The 12626-nt window shown below is 38.5% G+C and overlaps 1 protein-coding gene across 2 annotated transcripts; it reads right to left on the bottom strand.

The window, feature by feature from the left end:
- Nucleotides 1-816: 816 nt before the first annotated feature.
- LOC137710803 (Protein kinase superfamily protein) lies at nucleotides 817-4997 on the bottom strand. 2 transcript variants are annotated; one of them, XM_068449934.2, is made up of 7 exons: nucleotides 4271-4997; nucleotides 3469-4032; nucleotides 2724-3279; nucleotides 2081-2267; nucleotides 1614-1980; nucleotides 1090-1232; nucleotides 817-975 (listed from the first exon to the last, which is right to left on the bottom strand). In XM_068449934.2, exons 1-6 carry the CDS (start codon nucleotides 4589-4591, stop codon nucleotides 1104-1106), a joined length of 2124 nt encoding a protein of 707 aa, XP_068306035.1. In that variant the 5' UTR covers nucleotides 4592-4997; the 3' UTR covers nucleotides 817-975; nucleotides 1090-1103. The 2 variants fall into 2 exon arrangements, with proteins under 2 accessions (XP_068306035.1, XP_088552259.1); XM_088696133.1 differs by having other exon boundaries at nucleotides 817-1232.
- Nucleotides 4998-12626: the final 7629 nt, after the last annotated feature.

Raw genomic sequence — 12626 nt, 5'->3', positions numbered from 1 at the left:
TGAGAGTTACCCCAAATCAAATTTCATACAAAATAATTATTCAGGGCCTGTGTATTGAAGGAGATGTTTTCAGAGCCAACAAGTTTCTTCTCCGTATGCTAGAGAAGTCAATGGTGCCTGAGCCTCTGCTTTCGAATTGTATTAACCATTGTTATGGAAGATATGGGGATCTTAGTACTGCACTCTCTGAAAAAGGATCATATGTTCGCTTCTGGTGTTCATCCAAATGTGTATACTTACAGTGAGTTGACCCACGCACAAGTAAAAGGAGGAAACATTGATCTTGCTCTTGCTCTCAAAAAAAAAAGGGAATTGTTATTGGCACTCCAAATTTCTCATTCTACACTCCAAACTTTCTATATTTAGAAAGAAAAATACATTTGTGAGGAGCATAGAATGTGATTTTTGAAGTGCTAATAACACTTCCAAAGAAAATGGTTGTCTGATCTTTGTCCTGATGTGATCACGTATAATTTGTTCATAGGTGCTGCTTTTACGTTATGGCTCCGGTTATATGATGAAATGCAGAGAATCGGGTTCATAGGTGCTGCTTTTAAGTTATGGCTCCGGTTATATGCTTTCAAGTATGTTGCAGATTATTGTAACTAACATATATTGTAGTTATTTATGTTACAAAATATTGCATTTTCTGTTATTACGCTACTCTTGATCACGATATATTCTTTTGTGCCAAGAAATTTGGTCCGTCTTTTTATTGAGTTTCACTTTATCCAATAATATTAATTTTGATTGCATCTGTAATAGAAGAAATTAAAATTGAACATGAATTTAGTCTATGTCCAAGCAAACACCAAATTGAGTACAACACTATTTTCATTATCCTGCTTCTTAGTCCGACACTGCACTTCACTAAGTTAGTCCAGCTTAGTCTGTTCTAAGCTGGTCCAGCTTAATCCTTGAAGCTAGTCCAGTATAACAAACGCACCCTTAAGGATTTCACTAATGGTTCTCTGCCTGTGTTAACACAGGCAAACATATACATGTACAATCCATTTAAACCAAATGATGGGAAAAAATGGTAAAGAGAATATTATAACTTCATCACATAGCATACAAATATTTGCTTACCCCAGCTATAATGGTCACAAAGTCAAAGCAGAAACCGTTGTTGGCACTCGAAGTACTTGTTGCAGCAACCGTGCTGCAAGACGTTGGGTGATTCCGCCTACAACACGCCCCCCCAGGTTCCGTGCCTCAGGTTGTTGAAGGACCTGGTCGAGTGAGATATCATTCAAAACATGTTTATAAATAAGTTGAGTCTTTTAGGTCTAATTCAATGACAATGTGCAATGTGAATGCATTTGAAAGAGTGCAAAAGGCTAATTCATGAAGGCAGAAAATGACATGGTGTGAAGTGTGATGACAAATATAATCATGGATCAAACAGAGAATCTGAATGGCAAAAAAGAATGGAACATATCGTGTGAATTATTTGAGGTTTCTTCTTTTGTTATATTGGATAAACAAATGCACTAATGATAGAATAAACTCTAAGATGATGAAGCAATATAAACCAACACAACAGCCTTTCGACCCAGAACTAGAAAGAACGTATACAATCCACTAGTGCAGAAAACAAACAAGGTTCTTACTTGTAAAATGGGCTGCAAAAGCGCTGGATCAAAATTTTCTGAGGACTGTAGAAGTCCCCAAATCCGGAGTACTTGATCTCGGAGCTCAATCATGCTTTCTTGTTCAGCAATGCTCATTACAAGTGGTCCATTAGCATTGCCATTAGCAATTGCAGCTCTCATAAAATTGGGCATATAATTGTAGGTATCAATAAACGTACCCCAAACAAAAGCTTCAGTGACACGAACAGCCTCCTTAATAACTAAAGTTCGGAGTTCTTCACCATCTGACCCCAATATTAACTTCAATACAGGTTGTAAAGCATCTTTTGCAGAGAAATCTTTATCTTTTCTTCCCTGAACCAACAGGTTTTCAAGTCGGTTCCACCTGCAATCAACAGAAGTAACAAATTGTCAAGTAGTTCAGTACACCAAATCATATCAATTACCATCCAATATAAGTATAAAGATGGCAACAGAATCCATGCCTAAGCTTCCCATCCTTAAAAAGCAACTCAATGAGAGCATCTCTGAGATATGGGTTTGGATCCGTGAGAAGTCTTTTAGCGAAATACGGGTATGAAGCAGCCAGCACCTTGAAATTAGGATCAGCATTAAGGGCTAGACCTTCTAGTACAGTAAGTGACCTTAATATCAATGCATAATAAGCTGGGACTGCAAGAATAATAGAAAAGCAAAATCATCAGACTCAATCAGAGAATAAGGTAGAAAACTATATCAGTTTTACGTTTATATGAATACACAGTTTGTATATTGACAATAATGAAAAGTGAGAAATTTAGAAGGGCTCAACTTCTTTCTATTTCTCTTTACAGTTAAAATATATGTAAAACTTATAATGAGGAAGTTTGTTAATAATTAAACTAAATACGCTAACCCGAAAGGCAAATTTGAAAACAGGCCAATGAGCTTTCTTGGATAAGAAGAAAAATGGATAAATCAAATACACCAGAAGCATAAGTCCTAACCCATGACACTCCTTTAGAACTTCGAAATAAAATAAACAAATTCCCAGCCCATCAGGTCAGCTTGCTTTAATTATAACGTGTAGTGCCAAAATTCAAGAGTTGGGCTTGAAGGTCACAAAACAAGGTTAAAGCATCAACTCACCATTGAATGGATATTGATACAAGACAGCACCTAAACCGTCCACCAGTGTCTTGAAATTAAGTTCACTCACAGTTAAATTAAGCACATCATCAAAGAAGTTACGAAGTGCCGGTACAATTGGAGAAACGTCTACATCAGGTGACAAGAAATCTAGAGCATAGTAGTCACGGGCCATAGCTTCATAATCCCGATTAACCAAGTGAACAACATGACCGATGATAGCAAATCTAGCTTCTTCTGGCGTCTCACTCATCATTCCAAAATCAAGAAACGCAAGCTTTCCATCAGTTGTTGCCAACAGATTACCAGGATGAGGATCTGCATGAAAATATCCATACTCAAGTAGTTGTCTGAGGCTGCACTGTATGCCAGTGTTCACGAGATCCAATACTTTCAACCCTTGTCTCTCAATTGCAGCCTGCTCGTTTAATTTAACTCCATCTACCCACTCCATTGTCAACACTTTTTTGCTGGTATAATCCCAGAAAATGTCTGGGACCAGAACCTCTGCCTTGTCAGCATACAATTTCTTAAACCTCCTCGCATTTTGTCCCTCCTGCAGGCACCTGTTAAAATTAACATGGAAACCCAAAAGAATCTTATACAAACTATGAAGCTGCAGAAAATGTGTGCAGTTACATCATGCATTGTCGAGTCAGGATAAAAACATTCACACTCTCATAGCAGTTAATGACCGGTAACAAAGGCAAGCATGCCAGCGATTGTCGAGGATGGGAAGACTGACCTGAACATAGTTCAGCTCTTGATAGACTCTGCGTGCAAATTCATCAATAAGTGCTATAACATCAGTGGTTATGACGTCAACATATTTATTTATGAAAAATCCTAGACCTCTTATGAGATAGAAGTCAAGTCCTATCGCTTCTTCAATGCCCGGACGTTGCACCTTTACAGCAACAACCTGCCCAGAGTACTTGAGATGAGCTTTGTAGACTTGACCTAAACTAGCTGCCGCAATTGGGGATGGAGATATGCATGAGAAAACGGAGTCGAGTGGCAATTCCAATTCCCTTTCGATGCAGGAAAATGCTTCTGCATCTGGAAATGTGGGCAAAGCATCCTGAAGCTCAGAGAGCTCCTCCAGATACTCGGGTGGGCAAATGTCAGGCCTTGTGGACAAGGCCTGACCTAATTTGACAAACGTAGGTCCCAAACGAGTGAAAATTGTCCTGAGCTCGGCAGCACGCAGTCGTTTGTTCTGATCGATCACGCCATTCCTTTGGTCCACCAACAGCTTTAACCCAAATGAACCCAGCGATATCAAAATTTCAAGAGTCCTCCGAATTACCTGATTTGATTTACCACCAAACGACCCAAACAACATAACGTTATACACTAATTCAATCAAAAGACCAAACAAACAATAACAACACAACGTTATACTAATTCAATAAAAAACCAGCAACCAAGGAATAACAACATAATAATTCAATCTTTAACAGAAAAAACCATAATAATTCAATGAAAAAAAAAAAGCAAGAAAAATGAAAAGGCAGCAGAAGAAGAAAGCGAAATTGAATAAAAACCTTGACTGGGCGAGAGCCGTACTTGCCGACAAGCAGTTCGGGGCTGTAAATGGAGGCATTTGCAGCACGTGCAAGGGCCCTTGCCTCCGCCTGAAGGTCGTCCATTCGATCCCCGCCTCCCCGATAGATCTGCACTTTCAGCGCAGGTGTTGCTGGTCTCGCCTCAGCCTCTGCCAGAACTGACCGCGCTGATCTTACTCTAACTCTCATGCTACTTCTCCTTTGGTAAACAGATGCGCTATCCTTTTCCCTTGACGCCGCTCTACAGCCACAAGACCGCCACAAAGTTAACGGCTGACCAACGGCGACGGAGACAATCATAGCTCCTCCTTTGCTCTGCTCTACTGTACTAGCGCAACCACCAGTCTAGATTCCCTCAGCTCAGATTAACCGCGCCTTGCAATTAATATTGTTTCGGTTCGTGGCTGGCCAAATATCTATCATTTGTCTGGTGTAGAAATAGCCGCCACACTCGCCGTGGACTGGCGTGGCGTGTTCTACTGTTGTATAAAATAGTAGCCCAACTCTCACCCAAACATCCTACCACACAATTCACCGTGCAATTAGCGCATCAGTATCACTGGCCTTTTGCGTGTGCCAATTTTTATTTATTCATTTAAAAAGAAAAATAACAGTTAACTAAAGATTAGATTACTACTAGTATTACGGTTGAGTGTTGTGATTTTCTATTTGCAAGAGTATTGTAGAAAACGTATTTGACCAGAATAATTATTTCATTGATACAATACAAAATATATACAAAAGTTTTCCTTGTACAACAAGAAGACCTCTACAATCTAGGAATACATCAATGGAAAGTATCATAAACAAATCAATCATATAATTCCTTCCTATCTAATTACATTGACTTTCTAACACTCCCCCTCAAGTTGGAGAGCGAGTGTCAAGAACTCCCAACTTGCGCAACATTGATGAGGATTTTTCCTTGCCTTAGGCCTTTGTAAATTTGTCAGCCAATTGTTGAGAAGAACTGACATATCTAGCATTTATAGAACCGTCTAAAATCTTGTCCCAAATGAAATGACAATCCATCTCTATATGATGTGTTCTCTCATGAAAGACAGGGTTGGCAGCAATGTACAATGCTGATTGGTTATCACAAAACATAACGACAAGCCTTGAAATAGGTATATGCAAATCTGTTAATAAATACTGCAACCAAATGAGCTCGCAACATGTCCCAGCCATGGCCCTATACTCGGCTTCAACTCTAGAGAGCAAAACAAATTTCTGCCTCTTAGTCTTCCATGAAATCAACGAATTTCCCAAGAATACATAATACCCAATTGTAGAACGACGAGTTATTGGACAACCAGCCCAATCCGAATCACAAAAAGCTGTCACAGTTAACTTATTATCTAGACTAGAAAAATAAACCCTGAATTGTGTGGACTTCAAGTATCTCACAATCCGAAGTGCTGCATCCATATGTGGCTAATGCGGTTGATGCATAAAATAGTTGAGTACATGCACGGAGTATGTGACGTTCAGCCTAGTAATGGTAAGATAAATCAAGCATCCCACCAATCTTCGAAACGGAGATGGTTCTTTTGTTGGCTATCCTACACTGGTAGGGGAAAGAAAAAATAATGGGTTTAAATATGATTATCTCACTCTAACTAATACTGAGGCCTTTTGTGATAAAACCCATACCTGACGGATTAGGCAGGTGAAAATTACCAAGTTGGGGATAGTATTGGTGTCGTTAGAGTGGGGCCCCATGGGCCCGTCGATCTAAAATTCCAACATGGTAACAGAGCCAAGTTACGGGCCTGTGCAAGTCAAAGTGCTTGTCACCAGGAAGTGTGGAATAGGAAACAAGTCTAGACTCTTAACATAGAGTGGCCTCCATTTCCTAAAAGGGTTGAAAACAAGTCTGGACTCCATTGGAGTCGACCTCTGAGTTTCAATTGCTGATGTGTGGATCTCCATTTGTGAACCACTAAATGGGGTTCCACGTGTGGGGGTGTGTTGGCTATCGCACATCGGTGGGGGGAAAAGAAAAAAAAATAAGGGTTTAAATATGATTACCCCACTCTAACTAATACCGAGACCTTTTATGATAAAATTCCACACCTGACAGATTTGACAGGTGGTAATTTCAAGTTGAGAACAATATCAGTGTCTTTAGAGTGGACCCCCTAGCCCGTCAATCTAAAATATCAACATCTTTGAGTAGTTTGCCTTTATCGGAAAGTTTGCTTTCCTCCATTGAAAATTCCACAGGTTTTGCACCCAAAAGGCCGCAATCCTTGATTATTATCAGCAAGAGAAACTCTCATGTCAGTGGAAAGCACAACGCCATAAATCCGGTGAAGCACTATCTACCCCTCACCTCCGTTAGCTAAAATCTCACAGAATAAAAGGTATGTCCATTTTCTATCTCTCCAACCGTGCCAAAAGCGCCCCACCAAATTCCAGTGAGAATTAAAATTTACAACGACCTGCAGTCGTCGCGAGATGAGAAAACTTGTACTTGACAACTGGTTTCTAGAGATCCAGAAGAATCTCATCAAACTTAGAAACCCAGATCGCATTGTTTTCAACAAATCTTGAGGACTTCCATGAATCCTCAGTTGTCTAAGATGGTGATGGCAAGACTAACTCCACACAGACCTTCCTCTTTTGTGCCTCCATCAACCCCGCTGTCATCCATGTCTTTGTATGGAGGTTCTTGCTTCGCGATGCCATGTTCTCTAGGTCATGCAAGAACAACGCCAGTCTTTGGTAGCCTTTTGATTAAATTGAATTTGGGCGACCTCCACAACAACCCAGCTAGCTTTGGGATCAAGATTGGCAGAGACAGAGAAGGAAGGAAAATAATAAAAAAATTAGGGGGATTATGGAATAGTGAGGCACCATGTGAAAAAAAAAAATATTTTGGAAATGTGTGGTTTTGGTTGCACCCTAAGAAAAAAAAAATAAAAAGAAAATATAAAGGGATTTGAACGGTGCACGGCACCATTTGGTAAAAATAATAAAAAAATTGCAAAAGGGTGCCGACAAAAGAAGAAAAATAAAAACAAATATAAAGGCTTCTGAAGGTGCACGGCACCATGTGGAAAGAAATATATATATTTCATGTTATTATTATTTATGTAAATGGTGTTGGTTTAAAACCATTTTAGAAGTTCTATTTACTTTAAAGCAATTTATTTATCATGGACAGTTTTACCGCTTACTGCTTTAAGTTTTGATTTATGTGAATGGTGCTGAATTAAAGCCCTTGTCACAAGCTTTATTTACTTAAATGCAATTTATTTACTATGGCTGGAATTACCGCCTATTGCTTTAATTTATTTATTGTACTTATCTTTTGTTACGATGAGCATATACAGGACTTGAAGTTCCTTAATCATATCAGAACTTGCAATTTCTTGATCCTCATCATATAAATATGATTGAACCTGAAGTTCCATCATGCAAAAAGATCAGGCAAAAGTCTTTTGATCCTCAAGATCAGGACATGAAGTTCCTTGATGAGTACTGTAAGTTTGAAGTGTCGCAGTGCCTCAACTTAACTATGATAAAGACTAGAAGAGTCTCAGTCCACACCAGAAGTTCCTTATATCCATACTCAAAATGGTTTAGCAGAAGTATATATTAAGCGGATGAAATTGATTACCCACGCTCTGCTCATGAAAATGAAATTGCCAAGTTTCTACATAGGGACATGTCATTTTACATGATGCAATATTAATTCGGTTGAGACCTGTTACCAATCATCAATATTTTTCAGTACAACTCGTGTTTGGGCACAAGCCAAACATTACACATTTACGAGTTTTTGGTTGTGTTATCTATGTGCCTATTGCACTGCCACAATATACTAAAATGAGGCATCATCACATACTAGGAATTTATGTTGGATTTGATTCATTATCTATCATTCAATATTTTGAACCCTTGACTGGGGATATGTTTACCGCGTGGTTTGCGGACTATCATTTTGATAAGACAATTTTCTCAACGTTAGGGGGAGAAATTCCAGAATAACGATGAGAAAATATCATTCCAGAATAATGATGAGAAAAGACCATTCCAAAAGAACGAAGGGAATTTGTCTTAATTTGATTCACAAAGCAATCAATATGAAAATGAAGTAAGAACAATTGAATGATGTGTCAATCAAATGCCAGATGCATTTAATGATACAAGGAAAGTGATGAAATCACATATACTTGCTTCAAATGTGCCTACAAGAATTGATGTCCCTGTTGGACAATATAATGAGGCAGTAAATGATTTATCTGTTGCATGCCTGAAGCATGGCAGACCCTTAGACTCAAAAGGTTCAATCATTCGAAAGAAGAAGAATATGACACTACTGAACTATTGCATTCCCAAAGCATAATTGTTGCATGCCAGAAGCATGACAGTCGTCGCATGGATAAACGTCCCAGAAAGGACAATTCGCGGACATGGGCATGTTGGTGTCTCATGCATAAAGCATAGTAGAAATATAGGTTCCAATGACTCAACTCCCGGAAATGGAGATTACAATCTAAGCTCTATAACGCTCAAGAAGAGGTTATGATCCGCATTCTCTAAAATTATGACTATCCTGGATGAGATAGTGTAATGCCCTTGAAGAGACAATGGATATCCAAAAGAAATGAAAAGTTTTTATGCATGCGCATGCACTTGAGAATATAGGATCACAAATTGATGATAACCAATGTAATATTGGTTTTTACAAGTAGCTACTAAATTCATCAATGAGCTATGTTGATATTGAGTCCCGTTCTTTTCCGTCGACGAAAGGAAAGATTATTGACCAAAAAAATGGAGAAAGGCAATCACATTACAATTTTGTAAGAACGTGAAAAAATGAACCTATATATGTGTATATAATACAAATAGCCAAAAGATGTTGAACCAAGGAGATTACATATGGGCATTTGTAATATAGTGAAATACAGTCGCATGATATGACACAAGGTTACTCAGTGAAACCTGAAATTATACTCTTGTAAACAAGTTCATATGAATGGAGAATTATATATGAAGGGTTATGAGTCGCCCACATCATATCTCAAAAAGTAAATCCCTTAAGTATACATGGAAGCAAGTTGCTCTGTATAAATTTCAAAGGAAAATGTGTCATAAAGTGTAGAAAATCCTTGAAAGATTCAAATTGCATGAAGAAAGCCCCGGAATGGTAAAGCATAAAATATGTACTCAATACCAATGGATGGTATAAATTGTCTTGGTGAGTATTATCACTATGATATTGTTGCAACAAACTAAAATCTCTTACAAGAGTCGATGACATTAGATTGGGACTCCTGAAGAGTCTAGGAAGATTATAAAGTGTTGAAAGGAATATTGTCTCGAACTGCAGATCGAACAATACGCCAACACGAATATTATCCATGATGTTTATGATATTAAAGAATCATATGGATTGAAGATTATGAGTTGAATACTCAAATGATGTAGACACTAAGAATGATCATTTATCTTCGTAAGGGTAAAGATAAATTGATATTTGGTCCAGAAGTACCACATCTTAATGAAGTATATGCTTTATTGTATTTGGCACAATACATTGAATGAAATAAAGCTTATCTATTGATATCTCCAAGAAATTACAGGTATGTGCATGCACATGAGTTAAAACAAACAAACAAGATGGAGCCTTCATAAAGGTTGCTCATGTGAAGCGTCAATACTCGGTAGTACCCCAAAAGAAGAAGGCATTGGAGATTGATCATGCGACGCCTCAGTACTTGGCAAAAGATCATGAGGGGAAGGCATCAGTTGCCTTCGAAATCTAGTAACGAACCTCTGGTGATCACTTTGAATCCGACTTTCGGATTCCTGCAGTTGGATGAGTTTTCTTTTCATACTCGTCAAGTAATTATTTGCAAGCACGTGTAACACTCTATTCTCGTACTTGAGCCCTCTGATCTCTTGTTTAAGACTTGTCATCTCAGCCATCAATGATTCAACTTGGTGAGTTTGAGCAAGTAGGCGTTGGCCCATATTGGAAACAAAGCCAGCACACTGAACGTTGAGAGCCAATGAGGCTTGAATGGCCGACTCATCAAACCGTTTTGAAAAGATTCTGTTATCCTTTGGAGTGAGAAGATTCCTAGCTATCACTGCAGTGGTTATGTTATTCCTCATCACAAAGTCTCCAACTATAAGAGGGCCATTAGAAGATGAGAAGGACGGGTGCCATATATTATCCTGACGTGACTCGTCAGTATCCCTCCCAAGACTCAAATCTAAACAAAGGTTAGATGGGCAAGCCATTTTTAGAAATGATGAAGGAAAAATGAGGTCAGATAAAATCTTAAAGGTGCAAGAAGGGGAAAATTCTACATGCAACAGTTTTCCGAGCATACATTTTGAGCACAATTGATGCCTCTATAAAAAGAAGAGGCAACAGAGCCACTTGTTCAGAGATCGAAAAGGCACCGCTCTCCGAATTTCAAAAGCCGGATTTCCTAGATCAAAGTTCATCAACATTTCTCAGACACAATCTCAGCTTTTTGGATATCACGTGCAACTTTGTCAAAGATTTCTAACAAAGTTGAAAACACGTAAATCTTACTATTCTAATTACACCACAGTTGCTGACAAGGGTAAAGGCACAACACCACTACTTGATGTTGGAAAATCTCTATATATGTAGACCTCCGTTCTCCATAACAAGGCAGACTTGCAAGAATACCTAACTTTTCCTCATCTCCGAGAATGCATCTTCAACAAAGCATCTTGAAATACTCAGTTTTCTTCCTCTCCGAGAATATCTCTTCAAACAAGTCACACCATAGCAAGAGTATCTCATATCATCAAGGACGAGAGCAAGAGTATCTCATATCATGCAATCTCCATGTCCTTTCCTTTGTCTTTGTTCTCACCTGCAGGATAAGGAGAAAGAAAGCAATCAGTCGCCACATGGAATCAAGCTCCTGATCTGGAACTGATTGCCCGAAACCTTTGCCTAGTTGCTTACCTTGCATTGCTCTCAAGTACTCATTTTCAACTGTTGATATGATGTTGGTTATTTACACTGAAGCTGCCAAGCATGATGAGTTGCTGAGAAGTGATGTTCTGAATGACCATTCAAATGCAAGGGTTGCATTCCACTCCTGCATCAGGGAACAAATACTGCAAGAGAAGATGTCACACCTGAAGGAAAATTTGTGAAAAACAAGTTCATTTAAGCAACATCAACAACATGCAATTAACAATTAAAAGGCGGAATCATGTTTATATGCACTCAAAAACAAAACTTAACCCATGAACTTCAAAGCCTAGTAGATAGGTGAATCAAGACTCAACTCAAAACAAAGTGAGTTGAGAAATCAATACCTTTGTAGATTCCTCTTTGCATAAGCAAAGGCTAATCACCCAAAGAGAGGGCCTTCATTCCTTGCATCTTAGATCCATGGATTTGGATGGATGAAAAGGTTTCTCCAAGTTCCCAAAATTGAAAACCTCTAAGTCTCCACACCAAGGCATATTGTAGAAGAAATGAGTGACCTAGAGGAAGTAAGATTGCTAGATGATCCCTCCAAGGTGGCTGAAATTTTAGAGAGAAAAGAGAGCTTGTGTTCTCATCCTTTCCCCAAAAATTACCCTTAATGAATTTTGGCTATAAAGTCATACTTATTCCTTAATTCATTTGAGTGGCAAACTTGTAAATAAGTCCAAAACCACTCCTTCTTTAACATGGGATTTATTGGGCTATTTGGGCCTTTGTGAATCATTATTCATTAAGTTGTCACACAACTTAAGTCAATGGACTTGACGTTCGAAGCCCATTGGGCCTTAAGGTCCAAAACTATCCCGAGGTCTTTTAACGAACTTATTCGTTTGATTAATAATCATATTAATTAATCCTTGCCATAAATAATTCAACCATTTAATTATTCTTACTCATCTCCGTTGAATCTTCAATCTCTACCTTACATGGTGTACGATCCATTAGGTTCCTTTTAGCGAGGCAGTGGGCGATTCAAACTCTTTCAAATCGATTGTGAATTGGAACTTACTTTCAATTCTCCCGTTAGTGATAATACACTTTTAGGGCTTCCACAAACCATGGTTGACGCCTAGCAGAATGTCATGGTTACCCAAGCTAATTAGAAGAGGTGGAGAACCTATTCAGTTTTAGGATTACAAATGCAATACGGTCTTTCTCTAATACAATACTCTTGACCACATTGTTTGGTTTGATAGTTTATTCATGTCTACTATCCAATGTGAGTCTTGTGCTTATATGATTACCTTGAATGTGATTTGGAACACATTCCTAAATCTCATTCATACTTTGGCCAAAGATTCTTAATCATATCATAGAGTATTCTCCCTCAAACAG

Source organism: Pyrus communis, chromosome 6 (genome assembly GCF_041283825.1).
Source record: "Pyrus communis isolate YQ-2024b chromosome 6, ASM4128382v1, whole genome shotgun sequence".
Classification (NCBI taxonomy): Eukaryota; Viridiplantae; Streptophyta; class Magnoliopsida; order Rosales; family Rosaceae; genus Pyrus; species Pyrus communis.
The sequence above is the reverse complement of the archived record's forward strand: the minus strand, read 5'-3'. Positions and strand labels throughout refer to the sequence as shown.